Below are 19,292 nucleotides of genomic sequence, written 5' to 3' on the forward strand. Positions count from 1 at the left end.
TATATAATCATCATGTTGAACGTTCTGTCCCTGGTACTAACTTATAACTGGAAGTTTGTATCTTTTGTCCACCTTCCTTGACCCACCCTGTCCCCGGCCACACCCCTCCATCCCTGTAACCACAAATCTGATTTCTTTTTCAGAGTTTGTGTTTGTTTTGTTTAAATTCCACATATCAGTGAAATCATACAATATGTGCTTTTCTCTGCTTGTCTTATTTTGTTTAGCGTAATGCTTTGTGGTCCATCCATGCTGCAAATGATAGAATTTCCTTTTTTATGGCTAAATAATACTCCACCATATGTATGCATGTATGTGTACAATACATATATATACATTACAAATTGCTTTATCCATTTGCCCATCAGCGGACGCTTAGGTTGTTTCTATGTCTTTGCTATTGTAAATAATGCTGCTAGGAACATGATGGTGCAGATATCTTTTTGAGTTAGTATTTTCATTTCCTTTGGTTATAGTCTCAGAAGTGGAGTTGCTGAATTATATGGTAGTTCTATTTTAATTTTTTGAGGAGCCTCCATACTGTTTTTCACAGTGGTTGTACCAGTTTACAATCCCACCAACAATACCAAAGATTCCCTTTGCTCTACATCCAAGGCAGCACTTGTTATCTCGTCTTTTTGATGATGGTCATTCTACTAGGCTTAAGGGGATATCTCATTGCTTAATTGATATTTCCCTAACAATGAGTGATGTTGAGTATATTTTCATGTACTTGTTATTTATAAAAGAACTTCTTTGGGAAAAAAAAGTCTATTCAGGTCCTTTGTCCTTTATATTTTTCTGTAATGGAGTGTATGAGTTCTTTATATATTTTTAATATTAACCCTTTATCAGATATGTGGTTTACAAATATTTTCCCCAATCCATTGGCTGTTTTATTTTGTTGATGGTTTCTTTTGCTATGTAGAGGCTTTTTAGCTGGATGTTGTTTGTGCTTTACATATAACTGCCCTCTTTATTCCTGATAACTTTCATTACTCTGAAGTCTTCTCTGTCTGAAATTAATATAGCTACTCCTGCTTTCTTTTGATTAGTGTTATATCTTTCTCTATTCATTTTATTTTAATCCATATGTCTCTTTATACTTAAAGTGAGTTTCTTGAAGGCAACATATGGCTGGATCTTTTTTTTTAATCCACCATGACAATTTCTTTCAATTGGTGCATTTAGACCCTTGACCTACAAAGTGATTATTGATTTAGTTGGATTAATAGATACCATATTTTTATTGTTTTCTATTTGTCCTTGTTCATTGTTTCTCTTTTTGTCTTCCACTCTTTTTCTCCCTTTTGTGGTTTTGAGCATTTTACTTGATTTCATTTTCTCTCTTTTCTTGGCATATCAGTTATAACTTCATTTTTTCAGTGGTTGTCTTAGAGTTTGCAATATATATTAACAACAAATCCAAATCTACTTTAAATAACACTATACCATCTTACAGGTAGTGTGAAAACCTTATGATGACTAAATCCTAATTCCTTCCTCTCATTCCTTCTATCACTGCTGTCATAACATTTACACACACACATAAACGTACATGGTCAAATATAGTGGTTGCTGTTATTATTCTGAAGGAACTGTAATCTGTTAGATCAATTAAGAATAAGAAAAATAAGTTTTAATTTTATCCTCACTTATTCTTTTTCCAGTGTTCTTCTTTTATATAGATCTAAATTTCTGAACTCTATTATTTTTCTTCTCTCTTTTAATCTTTCTTGCAATGCAGAAGTACTGGCCACAAATTCCCTCAATATTTGTCTCAGAAATTCTTTTTTCTTCACTTAAAATTTTTTTTAATTAATTTTTTTATTTTTGGCTACACTGGCTCTTTGTTGCTGTGTGGGCTTTTCTCCAGCTGCAGTGAGTGGGGGTTACACTATGGTTACATTGTGCAGGCTTCTCATTGTGGTGACTTCTCTAGTTGCAGGCTCTAGGACACCCGGGCTTCGGTAGTTGCAGCTCCTGGGCTATAGAGCACAGGTGCAGTAGTTGTGGCACAAGGGTTTAGCTGCTTCGACGCCTGTGGGATCTTCCTGAATTAGGGATAGAACCCATGTCTCCTATGTTGGCAGGAGGGTTCTTTACCACTGAGCCACCAGGGAAGCCCTCTCTTTCACTTTTGAAGGATTTCACAGGGTACAAAATTCTAGGCTGACGGTGCTTTCTCTCAATGCTATATTTATTCCACTCTCCCTGTTTCCATAGTTTCTAAGAAGTCTAATGTATTTCTTACCTTTGATCCTTGATGGTAAGGTGTTTTTCCCTCTGACTCCTTTCTGGGTTTTTAAATTTTCTTCATCTTTGATTTTCTGCAGCTTAAAAGTGATATGCCTATGTATAGTTTTTGAGGGGCATTTATCCTACTTGATGTTCTCTGCACTTCTGAGATCTCTGGTTTGGTGTCTGACATTAGTTTGGAGAAATTCTCAGTCACAGTTTCAAATATTTACTGTTCCTTTCTTTTCTCTTTCCGGTTTCCCATTAAACACATATTGCAACTTTTGTAGTTGTCCCACAGTCCTTGCATATTCTGTTCTGTCTTTCTAGTCCTTGCTCTTTTAGATTTTCAGTTTTGGAAGTTTCCATTGAGATATCCTCAAGCTCAGAGATTCTTTCCTCAGCTGTGTCTAGTCTTTTAACAAGCCCATCAAACATTCTTCATTTCTGTACAGTGCATGCTGTGTCTCTTCTGTGTTTTTTTCCTTTTAGTAAGTCTTGTCGTTTTCCTGATAGCCAGGCATGATGTATTGGGTAAAAGGAACTTCTGTAAACAGGCCTTTAGCAATGTGCTGGTGAGGTGGGGGTGGGAGAAGGGAGAATATTCTATAGTCCTATGATGAGGTATCAGCCTTTTAGAGACTCTGTGCCTCTGGACTGCAGACTTGTCTTAGTTTTCTGCCTTCTTAGGTGGAACAGAATGATTGGAGTGGACTGGAGTTGGGTATTTCCTTTCCTCCAGGCCAGTTAGGCTCTGGTTATGCTCTGGTAATACCAGAGTGGGATTCCCAGGTGGCTCAGTGGTAAAGAATCTGCCTGCCAATGCAGAAGGAGCAGGTTCGATCCCTTGGTTGGGAAAATCCCCTGGAGAAGGAACTGGCAACCCACTCCAGTATTCTTGCCTGGGAAATCCCATGGACAGAGGAGCCAGGCAGGCTACACAGTCCATGGGATTGCAGAGGACACAAGTAAGCACACATGAACACAGTCATACTCCAGCAGGCTAGGCACTGGTTAACTAGCTTCCCCTGAGGGCAGACCTTGTTAACAACAGAATGCTCTGGCATATTTCAAAAGGGTTTTTTTTTTTCCCTCCCTTGGAAGCACCAGGGGATTTTTCTCTAATATTTATTGGGGGGATCTGGTCAAGGTCCTGGAGGTAAGTCTCAAAAAATTGGGGGCCTTCCTATGACTGGGTTCCCCTAGAATTTTTTAATTTTCAGAGTAGTCTGAGCAACCAGCAATTCATCAATTATAGCTCTGGTTTTTCTACCCTGGCACTAGTTCCCAATGGGGCTTCCCTGGTGGCTCAGTGGTAAAGAATCTGCCTGCAATACAGAGAAGACTCAGGTTCAATCCCGGGTTGGAAAGATCCCCTGGAGAAGGGAATGGCAACTCACTTTAGTATTCTTGCCTGGAGAATCCCATGGACAGAGGAGCCTGGCGGGCTACAGCCCATGGGTGGCTAAGAGTTGGACACAACTGAGTGACTAACAGGCAGGCACTGGTTCCCATGGGGAGTTTCCCATTATAAGTCTCTGCACTGGTAAACTGTTATTCTTTATATTTCGTTAGTCTCTCCAATGCTGATTTTTCAGTCTGTTCAGCTTTTTACTTGTTAGAATGGCCTCGTGGCTTCCAGGCTTCTTACGTGCTGGACTGGAAACTGGAAGTCTTTAAAAAAAGAGAAATCAGGACAAGACACTAAGGTTAAAAGTTGGATTTGTATCATATCTGTAGGTAAACAGAGTTATCACTCAAATATTTCTAGGAAAGATAAAGCTTATCTATATAAAAAAAAAAAGAAGTTGAAACACAAATCCCTATGGTGTTCTGTTGGTGGTAGTTAGAAAGAAGACTTTCTTAATCTTTCTGAATGCTGTTAATTTGTATTTCTATGTGACTTTGATAGTGCTTACTTTTCTTATTGCCCTATCCTGATTTATTTTCCCACATTGTTAAATGGATCCACTTAAAGGAAAGACACCTGGATTTACTTGAAAAGAGAAAAGTTATTAGAATATTTTAACGTAAATCTCATTTCATTGAGAAACTACAAATGGGATGAATGCTTGCTAATTTTACTTTAATTTCGTTGATTAAAAATCCAAATCCCTCCAAATACATTGTTTACCAATACTTTTAAAGTTCAAAATCTAAGTAGAGATCCTTTTAATTAACATTATCTTATATGTGTATATGTGTCGTGCATTGAGAAAATAGGAAATGGCTTATTTTTTATTTGAAAGTGGAAACTTTGGCTTCTAGCCTGCCACATCACGTTCCCTGGTGACATCCAAATCATGAGTCTCACAGTGGGCTATGCCTGATCATTCATGTCTGCAGCCAGGTGTGCAATTAGGTCTCTGGCATCTTGCATGGTGGAAGGTATCTCTGAGCCATTCTCAGTCACCTGGGTTCCGAACAAGAACATCTTCCTGTCATTTCCCACCTCAGATAATGCCAAAGCTTCATGGATATCTGTAATGTGATAGGCTGCTTCAAGATCCTTCACAAGAATGGAAAAAGAATTGAGAAAAAATTGGTTATTTTGCAACATTTTTGGATAGATACATTTATTACTCTCAATGACCACACCTCCATTATAATATCGAGGATATTGTAATCCCATTACTAGGATCCTAAAGGCTGTTTGAATATAAAGATTTTCACGGAATTATATCAGCATTTATGAGTTATCATCAAAAGAGTATTTTCTGGAACAAAGTTAAGCCAATATAATACCTTAATCAATTTCCTAAACAGTGTGATCTGCTTCTAGTTTTGTTTTTCCATTTTTGTCTGAATTTTCCCAAGATTTATTTTTTAATTTTTTAAAATAACTTAATTAATTAATTAATTTATTGTTGGCTGTGCTGGGTCTTTGTTGCTGCATGGGCTCTTTCTTCTCTAGTTGTGGCGAGCGGGGGCTCTTCTCTAGTTGTGGTGCTTGGGCTTCTCATCGTGGTGGCTTCTTTTATCGCAGAACACAGGCTCTAGAGCTTGGGCTTCAGTAGTTGCAGTGCAAGGGCTCAGTAATTGCGGCTCCCTGGCTTTAGAGCACAGGTTCAACAGTTGTGGCTTAGTGGCTCTGCGACATGTGGGATCTTGCTGGATCAGGGATCGAACCTGTGTCTCCTCCTTTGGCAGGCAGATTCTTTTCCACTGAAGAATCAGGGAAGCCCTCCAAGATTATTTTTAATTTGTCTTTACAATAGAAGCTTGATTCATTAATTGGTTTTTGTCCATATAACATTTTATTGATAATAGCATTTGCCAAATGTGAGTTTTCTTTTGCAAAAATTATTTCTACTGAACAAAAAGTTTTACATCAAATTTGGGGGGGATGGAGGGAGATAGAGAAAGGATCCGGGACAGAATAAGTTTAGAAAATGGAGTAGTAGGTGAAGAAGGCTGAGAGGCAAGGGACAGGTGGAGGGAAAGAGGATGAGATGGAGAAGTGGGGAAGGGTTAAAGGAGGAAAACCTATCTGAAGAGGCAGAGAGGGGAGAGATTAAAATGAGGAGACAAAAAGCATGTGTTTATGCTGCATGATAAGGTCAAAACATATTTCTTTGCTTCTCACACATCAAGGATTATTTATGGCAAATAACCTCTGATATTCCCTCTCCTAAATACATATGCAGATTCAGTTACAGTTTTTAAGTCTTATGCAAAAGTTTAAGCATTTTCACTCTTAACATTGAATTTGTAATTGGCTTTTTGTTTCATGGTGTTCTCCCAAAGTTTTAGGGCATTATCTGAAAATAGTACAATATTGTCATTTTTTCTTGAAACATTATGAACCTATCAAATTCTTGTGAGTCTGTGAGGTTTTCTTCATGTGGTATAATTACCTTTTCTGGTTCTTCCACTTTATTGCCTGTCTGAAACCTGAATTCATTTAGTCTTAGAGCATGTAGTGAATTCTGCAATTGTGTTAATGAATCTAGTAACATGTGGACAATGTCTCAAGTTAAAAGAAATGCCATCATTGGAATTGGATAGGAAGAAAATAGAAGCGTGTTGGAAGGGAGGAGGGGCTCCTTGTAATGATAAAAGAACATCAGGGATAAATATCAAGTGTATTCCACACTCACATAATTGTGCCCTAATAGATGTCATCACTCAAAGAATAATGATAGTAAGATGACTTTTAAAAAAATTTATGTAATAACTTGAAACAATGAGTCATCTAAAAGCTTAAGTTACTTCGATCAAGGAGTAATAACCAAGATAACCTTAAACTAGAATGTGTGTTAGCTGCTCAGTTGTGTCCAACTCTTTGTGACCTCAGGGACTGTGTCCCACCAGGCTCCTCTGTCCATGGAATTCTCCAGGCAAGAATACAGGAGTGGGTTGCTATTCCCATCTCCAGGGGATCGTCCGGACCCAGGGATTGAACCCAGGTCTCCTGCATTGCAGGCAGATTCTTTACTGTCTGAGAATATCCAAACCTTCTATTATTAAACCCCAGTAAAAGTTATAAATTTGACACCAAATGGTCCTATTTATTCAATTTGATGAAGAGATATAAACCACAAAGTATCGATAAATTGGACTATTAAAAATGAAAACCTGTGTATTAAAAAGAGAACCACAACAAGGTAAAATGTTAACAACAGGTTGCCAGAGAAGATATTTGTAATGCATGTCACAGAAACAGGATTATTTTTCCAAAAGATATGAAAGACTCCTACAACTCAAATGAGAAAAGATAAACACCCCAATAGGAATTTGGGGAAAGATGTTAAAAGCTAATTCACAGATATGGAAATTTGCTTCAAAGAATGAAACTAATTTGAAACTAATAACCAGTGAACATATGAAAAAAATGTTCAGGCTCATCAGTAATTAAGGAAATGCAAATTAGAATAATAAAATAAAATGTCATTCTCATGAGACTGGCAAAAATGAAAGTTTGACAAAGTATTGACAAGGGCGTAGAGCTATAAAAACTGTCATATACTGCTGGTAGGAAGAATAAATTGGTTCAATATCTTTGGAAAGCAACTTGGTAATATCTAGTAAAACTGAATATGTGAAAGAAAAGTTAAAGGTGCTCAGTCATGTCCAACTCTTTGCAACCCCAGGGACTATTCAGTCCTTGGAATTCTCCAGGCCAGAATACTGGAGTGGGTAGCCTTTCCTTTCTCTAGGGGATCTTCCCAACCCAGGGATCGAACCCAGGTCTCCCTCATTGCAGGCAGATTCTTTACCAGCTGAGCCACAAGGTACAAATCCCCAAACCCAGGAATTCCTCGTGCACTAGAGAATTGTTGGTACACAACTATGAAAAGACACATACATGAAGATTCACTATATAACTCTTTACAACAATGAAAAATTGGAAATAACCCAAATGCCCAACAAGAAAATGGTAAAGTGGTGGTATATTCATGCAATGCAATACTATACAGCTCACTTACATTTACCATGATCTTCTAAATGTTCATAGTTTGTGGTACTTGAGATGCTCACTGAAAAAAAAAAAAAACTCCAGCCTTTTTTAAAAATAATCTGCTGGACTAGCATTTATGCTGGACTTTAATATAGGCTCCTACTTTTAGATTATAATTATAATCACTTATTTTACTTCCATAAACACTCACTCATAGGAGTGGGAGAAAGGGTAGGAACTGAGCTCTCTATGACTGATAAGCCTGGCAATTGAGAGAGAGGCTACAGCATTACAAGCACACTTCAGAGACACCACAAATTTGGTTCCAGACTACTGCGATAAAGTGAATACCACAATAAAGCGAGTCACATGAATTTTTTTTGTCTCTTGGTACATAGAAAAGTTACTTTAACACTACTGTAATCTATTAAGTGTGTGATAGCATTATGTCTAAAAATATGTATATACCTTAATTTAAAAATACCTTATTGCTAAAAAATGCTAACCATCATCCGAGCCTTCAGCAAGTCATAATCTTTTTACAATAGTAACATCAAAGGTCGCTGATCACAGATCATCATATCAAATATAATAGTAATTCTAAAAGTTGGAAATATTGCAAGAATTACCAAAAGGCAACAAAGAGACATAAAGTGAGAAAAAGCAGTTGGGAAAATGGCGCCTATAGACTTGCTCCATGCAGGGTTGCCACAAATCTTCAATTTGTAAAAATCACAATATCTGCAAAGCACAACAAAGTGAAGTGTGATAAAATTAGGTATGCCTGCACAATGCTATAGATGTTTAATGTTTTTTTTAATTTCTTTTATTTTAGTAAGATACACATAACAAAATTTTCCATATTAGCCATTCTGAAGTGTACGGTTTGGTGTACAGTTAAGTAAATTCACATTATTGTACACCATCTTCAGAACTCTTCAACTTGTTAAACTGACACTCTGTACCCATTAAACAATAGCTTCCCATTTCTCCCTCCCCCAGCCCTTGGCAACTACTATTTTTTGTCTCTCTGATTTTAACTGCTCTGTGGTTAGTCCCTCAGTCATGTCCAACTCTGTGACCCCATGGACTGTAGCCTGCCAGGCTCCTCTGTCCATGGGGAGTCTCCAGGCAAGAATATTGGACTGGGTTGCCATGCCCTCCTCCAGGGGATCTTCCCAACCCAGGGACTGAACCAAGGTCTCCCACATTGCAGGTGGATTCTTTAACCATCTGAGCCACCAGGGAAGCCCTTAACTGCTCTAGGAGACCTCATAAAAGTGTAATCATACAGTATTTGTCCTTTTGTGACTGGCTTATTTCACTTAGCATAATGTCCTTAAAGTTCATCCATGGTGTAGCATGTGTCAGAATTTCCTGACACATTTAAGGCTGAATAATATCCACTGTACGTATACACCACATTTTGTTTATCCATTCATGCGTGGATGGACACTTGGGTTGCTTCTACCTTTTGGCTACTGGGAATAATTCTGCTATGAGCATGGGTGTGCAAACATCTGTTTGAGTCCCTGCTTTCAATTCTGTTGGTAATATACCCAGAAGTGGGACTGCTGGACTATATGAAAATTCTATTTTTAATTTCTTAAGGAACTGCCATACTGTTTTTCATAGCAGCTGCACCATTTGACATCCCCACCAACACTGCACAAGGTTTCCATTTCTTAGTGAGTGTTTAATACTTTAATGCATGTATGTGAAATTCAGGTCAGGCTAGCTAATCTAAAACTACTTCTGTATACTGACACATAGTATGTGTGTGTGTGTGTTAGTCGCTTAGTCATGTCCAACTCTTTGCGACCCCATGGGCTGTAGCCTGCCATGCTCCTCCATCCATGGGATTCTCCAGACAAGAATACTGGAATGGTTTGCCGTTCCCTTCTCCAGGGGATCTTCCTGATCCAGGGATCAAACCCAGGTCTCTCAGATTCTTTACCATCTGAGCCACCAGGAAGCCCATGATACTTAGTAAGCACTCAAAAGATTTTGTTGAAATCAATTCAACAGTCAGTAAATATTTAATTAAACTTAACAGATATTTGTTGAATTCCTACTATATACAAGGTGGTATACTAGGTTTTACATGGGACACAAAGGTGAATGAGTCTCTGTTCTGAAGGAATTTACAGCTGTGGGCTTTCCTGGTGGCTCAGACAGTAAAGAATCTGCCTACAATGCGGGAGACCTGGCTTCCATCCCTGGGTTGGGAAGATCCCCTGGAGAACGGAATGGCAACCCACTCCAGTGTTCTTGCCTGGAGAATTCCATGGACATAGGAGCTTGGTGGGCTACAGTCTATGGGGTCGAAAAGCGTTCAGACACGACTGAGTGACTAACACTTTCACTTTTACTTGATATCTGTGGGGGGATTGGTTGCAGGACCCTAGAAGACATCAGAATCTGCTCAAGCCCCTTATATAAAATGGTGTCATTTTTGCAAATAACCTATGCACATCCTCCCATATACTTTAATCATCTCTAGACTACTTATAATATCTAATACAAGGTAAATGCTATGAAAATAGCTGCCCACATGTGGCAAACATGAGTTTTACTTTCTGGAACTTTATGGAATTTTTTCCCCCCTGTTTCACGGCTGGTTGACTCACAGATAAGGAGGGCTGATTGTATACTCCAGTAGACCTAATAGTATAAATTGAAATGAACATACAGCATATTATTGAATAGTTAGCTCTTAAAAGCAGACGTTTCTTTGGGTCATCTGTAGAGATGTGGCTGGACCTAGAGTCTGTCATACAGAGTAAAGTAAGTCAGAAAGAGAAATACATTGTATATTAACACATACATGTGGAATCTGGAAAAATAGTACAGATGAATCTATTTCCAAGGCAGGAATAGAGACTCAGAGGGAGAAAATGGACTTGTGGACATAGAGGGGGAAGGAGAGCGTGGGATGAGTTGGGTGATTAGGACTGACATGTATACATTACCAGGCTTCCCAGGTGGCTCATTGGTAAAGAATCTACCTGCCAATGCAGGAAACGTGGGTTTGATCCCTGGGTGGGTAAGATCCCCTGGAGAAGCAAATAGCAACCTGCTCCAGTATTCTTGCCTGGGAAATCCCATCAGAGGAGTCTGGCAGGCTACAACAGTCCATGGTGTCGCACAAGAGTAGGAATGATTTAGTGACTAAAGAACAGCAACAAATATACACTACTATGTGCAAAATGGATAGCTAATGGGAACCTGCTATAAAGCACAGGAAGCTCAGCTCAGTGCTCTGTGATGACCTAGAGGGGTGGGATAGGGTGTGGGAGGGAGGTCCAAGAGGAAGGGGGTATCTATGTATTAGGACTGATTCACTTTTGTTAGCAGAAACTAACACAACATTGTAAAATAATTATACTCCAATTTAAAAAAATAAAATTTTAAAAATAAATTAAAAAGATCAAATTCAAAAAGTAAACATTTCCATTTACTGCATTAATAAAAAAAAACTATTGAGTACACTTTATATTTGCACAGATTTTTACCTGTTTGTTTGCAAACACAACCAGAGGAAGGACTGGGTTTGTGCCAATTAGTTGATGAAGGTGTTTCTTGGCTTCAGGTAATCTTTTGTGATCTGCTGAATCCACCACAAATACCAACAGCAAGCCCTTGGACAGGTACATTTCCCAATAGGAACGGAAAGGTTCGCTGCCACCAACTACAAAGAAAAGCAAAGGAAGAAGACACGCACACACACACACAAATCTCAGAAGAGTCCATCGAGGCAGCCAGGTAAGGCACATTTTGATACTTTCTGAACACTTGCAGGTCTTCTGATAAAAGACCTCTGGGAGACTGGATCCAATTCTGAGAACAACCAAAGTGATGTTTCTGGGGAAATGATTGGTGGGGATATTTATCCTCCACAAGTGGTCCATTAAAGTTCTGGAACACAAAGGACCAGCATGGTGGTAGTTTGGTCACTAAGTCGGGTCCGACTCTTGTGACCCCACGGACTGTAGCCTGCCAGGCTCCTCTGTCCATGGGATTTCCCAAGCAAGAATACTGGAGTGTGTTGCCATTTCCTTCTCCAGGGGATCTTTCCAACCCAGGGATCAAACTCAGGTGTCCTACACTGCAAATTTGTACCACAGTGGATGCCTCTTGATCTGTTATACAGAGCAGTCATGACAGCCAGTGCGTGTCTACCAAGTATGGATCAGTAAACAGGAGTAGTCTACTAAAAGAACTCAGGGTGGTGGGTTAAAACACGTTTCTCTAAAATGTCTTAAATGGACTTATTTAAATGTCATTGGCTTGCTTCTCTTGCACAATTTTTTTCCTTTGTCAAAACCCCAAATCTAATTTCCTTTCTTTGATCTTGCACTAGAAGTTAATATGATCCTGTGGGTATTCAAGAATACTTGCCTCAGAAAAAAAATGTCTTTGGGTTATTTCGTTCTGCTGATGCTTCCCAGAAGAAACTTTTTGGAATGGTAATAATACAGACACAATAAATTCAGTTTTTATTTTTCTCCTGGGACAGAAGTTGACAAACAATGGCCCACAGTCTAAAACCTGGCTCACTGCCTGTTTTTGTACAGCCCGTGAACAAAAAATAGATTTTACATTTTTAAACATTTGGGGAAAAAAAGAATACCATTTTGTAATACATTTATATTATATCACAGTTGGATTTCAGTACAAGTAAAGTTGTGTGACAACACAGACATGCAGGTTTGTTCACACATGGTCTCGGGTTGCTTTCGCAATATTGAGTAGCAGCACAGAGATCATGTGGCTACAAAGTCTACGTTATCTACTCTCGAGCCCTTTGCAGAAAAAGTATGCAGACCGCTGATATGGGCACTTAACAAAAACATTTCAAAAACTAATAGGAAAGGGTCTTTATTTGCCTTTCCTTTGTTTTCCTTTGTACAGAGAGCCAGGCTGGTCATTCTTCGAGGTATTTTGTGCTTTCATTTTTTAAAAGAATGTAACCTAGGTAATTCATGTGGCTTTAATATACGAGCTTAAACAGGCATGGTCATGTTGTTTCCCATTTTTTTTGCCAACACCATGACATTTCACGTATAATAGGAATTGTCATCTTTTAGTTATTAACTTCCTTTTTTTAAAAAAATTATTAATTGGGGAGGGCGCAGGACTGGAAAAAAATTATTCATTTACTTATTTATTGTTGGCTGCATCCGGTCTTCGTTGTGGTGTGGGGGATCTCCACTGTGTCCTACAGGCTACACTCTAGCGGTGGAGTGAGAGGGCCCCAGAGCCTGGGCTCAGTAGTTGTGGCGCATGGGCTCTGTTGTCCCGTGGCATGTGGGATCTTACTTCCCCGACCAGGGATCAAACCCATATCTCCTGTATTGGAATGTGGATTCTTAACCACTGGACCACCAGGGAAGTCCCTAGATATTAATTTCTAATTTAATGGTAAAATAGTTAGAGAACATGGTTTATATGATGCCTCTTTGAAAACTCCATTAAGACTAGCTGTATGGCCCAGGAAGTGGTCCGTGTTTGGTTACTGTTCCATGGGCATTTGAGAGGAATGTGAATTTTAACTTTCGGATGAAGCTAAAATTGTCTAATTGAACAATTTTATATTGTTCATTAGATCAAATTGGTTGACTGTGTTCAAACATTATATACTCTCTGCAGTTTATTTCTCCTTGATTCCATTAATAATTGACAAACGTATGTTGAAACTCCTCACTCCAACAGATCTGTCCATTTTCCCCCTTAATTGGAGTCTTTTCTTTTTTCTTCCTATCTTCCTTTCCTTCTCTTTTTTCTCTTTCCTTTCCTCCCCTCCCCCCACCTTTTTTCACTTTTTATATTGAGACTCTTTTCTTAGCCATCTATTTCATTAAAAATATTATTTCTTCTATACCTTCTGAGAAAATGGAAATCTCTATTCCTAATAATGCTTTTATCAGAAAGATTTGCCTACAGGTTTAACAGTTTTTCTGCCCACCATTTTCTCTTCACAACTGGATGAAAGCAAAAATTCATAGCATTTTCCTTGTATACTGGAGGTAGGGGTACAGAAAATGCCCGGTCCTCTGGCTTGAGCATCTTGATGGGTGAGGAGACATTTACTGATCAGTGGATTACAGGGACAGGAACAGATATGGAGCTATATCAAGCATTTGCTTGGACAATGTTAGATTTGAGAGGCTGATGAGACAGCCAGGTAGAGATGTCAGGTGACATTTGGGTATGTTTGGCTGGATGGATAAATTTGGGAGAGTGTAAAGAGAAGATAAGAGGATCTGATACAACTTTGGGAAACAGCAAAATTCTTAGAGACAGTGACTCCAGAATTACTATAGAGTAGGGGTTTCTGGTTGTGATCTGATTACAAGAGTATATATGTTGCAATCTGGTCATAAGAAGTTTGTGAATATTTGCATTTTCGAGAAGGAAGCACACTGTATTTACTTAGATTGGATTTTTATGGGGGGCTAGGAAGGAGGAGGGAGACTGTTAAAGGAGAAGGTGCTAAAGCCTTCCTCTCAACTCCCTTTTATCACCACCACTGGAAAAAGGAGAAAATAAAAAGAACAGAAAGTGATTTTACGCACACTGCACCCAGCATCCATCTACATATATGCATTCGAAAAGTCTAGAAAAACTTGACCCAGGGTTTCATTTCATAAGGACCCATCATCCATTTCACATTCATTTTTTCAGTCATTTCACAAGGATCCATGTGATGTTGACAATATCGCATCTGGCTTAAGGTTTGACAGTCATGTGGCTACATAAGCTATTAGCTACCCCCAGAGCCACTGAGAAAGAGCGCTTACTCTCCAGGAACTCCATCTGGTGGTCCTCGGTGCTGATGCACACTGCATTGAAACCTTGGGTGGGGGCCACGCTGTGCCGGACTCGGTTTAAAGCTAGAAAGTGGAGAATACTGGTCTTTCCTGCTCCATCCAGGCCCAGCACTAGGATCTGCTTATTTTTCTCCTGTGAAACAAAAGATAAGGCAATAAAGCTATGCTATCAGGGCCTTGTTTTCTTGGCTCTGGGAAGTACGCTTGCCAATAATATTTGTGAAATTGTAAACCAGAATAAAACTTTGCAAAAAAAATGTAATAGGTCTAGAACAAACTGTACTAGTCAGTTTGCATTTTATATAATCAGTCATTACTTATGTGATATTAACTGCATACCTCCTCTCCATCTTCCAACTCCTGGTCAATTTATCAAATAAATACTATATATATGTCAGGATTTATAGGAGGTGCCATATTTTCAGGGCCAATTTTCACACTTCACTTGGCTTCCCTAGTTCATGTCCATTGGAGACTGCACGAGAATTCAATTTGTTGTTTGGGGTCTTGGGACCTTCTTGGTCCATGTATTGACTCTGACACTTGGCATGTAAGCATCTAAGGTCTCATATTATTAATCTGTCTTGTCTCGTCAAATTGAATCATAGATTAATAGTTCTTAGGGCAAGGTTACTCTCTTATGTACTTTTTAATATAAATATTATTAAATGAAAAGGCAAAGACTATAAAAATTGTTAAACTAGTTCCAGTCATATTAAAATCTCATGCTAAAACCTGATGAACTATATGTAAACTTTACGAAGAAGTATTCCACCAGCATACCAGCCTTAGAAATTTTTATGACAAGTGTTTGAGGGGCAAGAAGGACAGACTGGTATGAAGAGAGAAACAGAAAGTTCAGAGTGCTCAGAAAGGTGGCTTTTAGTGTACAAACTTCAATGTAAACAGTAATAAATGAGCAACCCAGTCAGACTGTTCACAGGAATTCTATTTCTCAAACAGCTTACCAAAGAAGTTTCTCATATATGAAAAAAAAAACAAACTTGTACACATCTTCAAGGGCATTGGTTTAAAAATAATAATCTTATACATTTCTGCTTGAACACTAAATGTTGACATTAGACAAAGACTGTGTGCTAAGTCGCTTCAGTCGTGTCTGACTCTTTGTGATCCTATGGACTGTAGTCCGCCAGGCTCCTCTGTCCATGGGATTCTCCAGACAAGAATACTGGAGTGGGTTGCCATCCCCTTCTCTAGGGGATCTTCCTGACCCAGGGATCGAACCCGTATCTCCCACATTGCAGGTAGATTCTTTACCATCTTAGCCATCAGGGAAACCTTAGACAAGATTTCTGTTAAAAAAAAAAAATGATCCTCAACAGCACTATACGTCCATCCCATGTCTCTCCTCTCTCTTTGTAATATAGAAGATCTATGTAAAAATAAGATGTTTTAAGGTCTGCTGTAATAGAGACTTATGTACGGGGAATCATTTATGAAACCTGTCTAGTGAGTAACAGAATTTTTTAAAGTAAATGTCTGTTCCTGGAGTGAATTCTTGACAGCTCTTAAAGCAAATGGTACTTCCATAGGTGTTTCCTATATCCATCCCCACTTCCTCCCCATTCACTTCCATCTGCATCTAAATGTTATAGTGTCATTCTCAGAGAGTCATAGTAAGGAAAAGGGACTAGATGCTGCTCTAAGGGGATGTCATTGGATGGTTTTAAATGAATGCTTTAAAGCAATGGTGACCAAGAAATGGCTGTAAGATGTAGACTGTGTCCCCTCATTATCTCCACCAATGGCCCCACACTTGGGTTACCCCAACATATTTTATCAGTTCCAAGATTTCTTTTTTCCCATTTTAACATCTCTGAAATGAGGGCTTTACAATCTATGGTATGTCATATTTTGGCTGAAAGCATTTTTTTTTTTTCTTTCTCTGTGGTACCTAAAATAATGGCATCTTGGATCTTATGAATTTTGTGAATAAAAACCTACTCCCTTTCCAATCACATTGCTGCCACTAACCTGACCCTATTTAGAAATTCTGTAGTCACTGATGCTTTATATTTTGCTTACTTTTTAGTCTAAAATACAAGCTTCCTCATGTTTATAATCTCTTAAGAAAAGCTGGGGTTATTGTAAACCAAGAGTTCAGACATGAAATGTAATTCAACACGACTGTTCCTTGTTAAAAGTTATTCCTTTAACTATAAGTGAATCTATATAGTCTGTTTTGTGTGTTCAGTCTCAAAGTCGTGTCCAACTCTTTGCAATCCCATGGACTGTAGCACACCAGACTTCTCTGTCCTTCACTATCTCCAAGTTTGCTCTGACACATCCACTGAGTTGGTGATGCTATAGAGGATGCTATCTCATCCTCCGCTGACTTCTTTTGCCTTCAATCTTTCCCAGCATCAGGGTCTTTTCCAATGAGTCGGCTCTTCATATCAGGTAGCTAAAGTAATGGTGCTTCAGCTTCAGCATCAATCCTTCCAATGAATATTCAGGGTTGATTTCCTTTAGGATTGACTGATTTGATCTCCTTGCAGTCCAAGGGACTCTTTTTTTTTTTTCCAAGGGACTCTTAAAAGTCTTCTCCAACACCACAGTTTGAAAGCATCAATTTTTTGGCTATTTTACCAGAGATCAAATCTCTGTTAATAATTCATATTGTTTAGAACCAGAAAGCAGCTCTGAGCCCAGGAACTCCAGGAGTACAGAGCCCACTAAGTTGAGCCAAATAATGCTTGTTTTTTTTCTTCTCCCCCAATTTTTAAATTGTGGCAAAGTACACAACATAAAGGGCTTCCCAGGTGGCACTAGTGATAAAGGACCCACCTGCCAATGTAGGAGATAGAAGAGATGTGGGTTCCATCTCTGGCAGGAGGAAGATGCCCTGGAGAAGAGCATGGCAACCCACTCCAGTATTCTTGCTTGGAGAATAGAGGAGCCTGGCGGGACACCATCCACGGGTCATACACAACACAAAATTTACCATCTTAACCATTTTTAAACACAGAATGATATCAACTCCATTCATAATACCGTGCAACCATCACCACTACCCATAACTATTCATCTTGTAGAACAAACTGTACTCATTAAACTCCTCACTCCCCCATCCCCCAGGCCCCAACATTCTGCTCTTTGACTCTGATTTTGAATACACTAGGTAAACCATCTAAGTAGAATCATACGTATCTGTCCTTTTATGACTACAAAGCCTGGTTTCTGAGGCCTCTCAGTTAAACCTTTGTGACCCTCTCTTCTGGTGCTGGTGGTCTGAAAACAATGTGAGTAATAGTAACCAGACCGCCCAGGCAGTCCCAAAGCACATCCTGCACAAATTAAAGAAACACCTTCCCCCGCCCCGCCCCCACCCCCCCCACCAAAAAAACCCAGAAAAGACTGGAACAGAGAGAGCTCGTGTGGTGAGGGTCTGGGGGCTAGTGTTCGGCGCTGGAAAAAAGGCTGTTCCCAGCACCGCTGTGAACATCAACAAGGTGTCTTCTTCAACACTAGACTGGACACAGGGTCGGGGTTAGGGGTGAGTGGGCGAGCGGCTGGGCGAGAAGGGGCTCGCGATGGGTCGTTCGAAGCTTGGCACATTCCGATTCCTTACGCGGATACAAAGCCGGCAAACGAGACCGGATTCTTTCCGGCGCGAGCCCACCAGGGGCCTCGCGCGTAACAGAGCCGGCGAAACAGTGGACAATGGCCTCGGGTGAGCGTCCAAGGCAGCGGTCTCTTACCAGCGGCGCCAGCGGGAGATTTATCAATGTGCTGTTGTCCTTCTCTTTCTCTTCTTTTTCCTTGAATTGCTCCTTCTCTTTCTCCGTCTCCCGCTCTGGCCTCTTTTCATCCTCTTTTCTCTTACTTTTCTCCTCCTTCCCGTTCTCCTTTTCCTTAATTTTCTCCTCCTTCCCCTTTTCTTTTTTCTCCTTCCCGTTCTTTTCCTTAATTTTCTCCTCCTTCCCCTTTTCTTTCTCCTTAATTTTCTCCTTCTCCACCTTCCTTTTGTTTTTCTCCTCCTTTCCTTTTTGCTGAATTTTCTCTTTTTCCGGCTCCTTTCCCTTCTCCCTCTTTACTTTCCCCCTCTCCATCCCCACCATCCGGGTTTCCTTCCCTCCTCCCGCGCGCCCGCGCGCTGGAGCTGCTGGGCGGGATCCCGGCCGGAGTGATCGCCGCTGCCAGGGCAGCGCCGGGGGAGACGTAGGTCCCCGTGGCGTTCACCGCCCCCGCGGTAACCGCCAGCCCCTCCCCACCCCAGGGCCCCGGGCTGCAGCTTGGGCATCTTGCGCTCGCTCGCCAGCCAGCGGGCTGCGCGCAGCAGATTCGCCGAACCGAGGGCGGGAAACGGATTGAAGAGAGTAAGACGTGGGAGCTAGCGAAGGGGCGAGCCCAGGCCAGGCGACCCGGGAGAGCCGGCCGCGGAGCTGGGAAAGACCGGTGAAGCAGGAAAAGCGTCCCCAGGTGCCGCTTCCTTGGAAGCGCGCGCCACGTTGAGATGCGCTCGGGCTGGGTAGGGTGTTTCAGAAAGGCCTTTCTCGTCCGCCCATCTCAGCCTCTCACTTCCCCAGTCTCCTCCCAGCCCGTGTCTCCGACCAGAACGCTGGAGAAGGCGCCCGAGTCCTGAGAGCCCCAGGGTTTCCCGCCTTCCCCTCGTTAATAACAAGTCTGGAGGGTGAAGTTTGCTCTCTCTCCCCTCCACCCGTCCTGTTTAAGTCCACCAGCAGCGTCTAAAGCCGCTATCCAGGATGCTTAAGGAAAAAAGGAATGTGACTGGTTCCCTTATTTTAAATGTTACATTTCGCTTAAAAAAATCGCTCTGGAAATTAGTCTGCCAGGAT

At 40.4% G+C, this 19,292-nt stretch overlaps 1 protein-coding gene across 5 annotated transcripts; it reads right to left on the bottom strand.

Moving 5' to 3' along the window:
- Positions 1–3,781: 3,781 nt before the first annotated feature.
- ARL9 (ARF like GTPase 9) lies at positions 3,782–18,621 on the bottom strand. Of its 5 annotated transcripts, none has more exons than XM_081588951.1 (5): positions 18,195–18,621; positions 14,443–14,605; positions 11,155–11,330; positions 4,652–4,747; positions 3,782–3,912 (listed from the first exon to the last, which is right to left on the bottom strand). In XM_081588951.1, the coding sequence occupies exons 1-5, from the start codon at positions 18,552–18,554 to the stop codon at positions 3,886–3,888; spliced, it is 822 nt and encodes a 273-aa protein (XP_081445077.1). In that variant the 5' UTR covers positions 18,555–18,621; the 3' UTR covers positions 3,782–3,885. The 5 variants fall into 5 exon arrangements, with proteins under 5 accessions (XP_081445077.1, XP_081445086.1, XP_081445073.1 ...); XM_081588947.1 differs by lacking the exon at positions 3,782–3,912 and having other exon boundaries at positions 4,464–4,747; positions 18,195–18,419; positions 18,453–18,621; XM_081588960.1 differs by lacking the exon at positions 4,652–4,747.
- Between the last annotated feature and the right edge of the window lie 671 nt (positions 18,622–19,292).

This window comes from Giraffa tippelskirchi, chromosome 1 (assembly GCF_054371585.1).
Source record: "Giraffa tippelskirchi isolate mGirTip1 chromosome 1, T2T-mGirTip1v1.2.pri, whole genome shotgun sequence".
In the NCBI taxonomy this organism is placed as follows: domain Eukaryota; kingdom Metazoa; phylum Chordata; class Mammalia; order Artiodactyla; family Giraffidae; genus Giraffa; species Giraffa tippelskirchi.

Bases quoted from the DNA above. Each gene is read 5' to 3' on its own strand.
- ARL9 (XM_081588937.1), bottom strand. From the start codon at position 18,554: ATGGTGGGGATGGAGAGGGGGAAAGTAAAGAGGGAGAAGGGAAAGGAG. The intron at 11,331-14,442 runs GTAAGCGCTCTT...TTTTCTTTGTAG, and splicing joins CCAGATGGAGTTCCTGGAGA to TTGGTGGCAGCGAACCTTTC. The intron at 4,748-11,154 runs GTAAAAATCTGT...ATTCTTGTGAAG, and splicing joins TTGTGTTTGCAAACAAACAG to GATCTTGAAGCAGCCTATCA.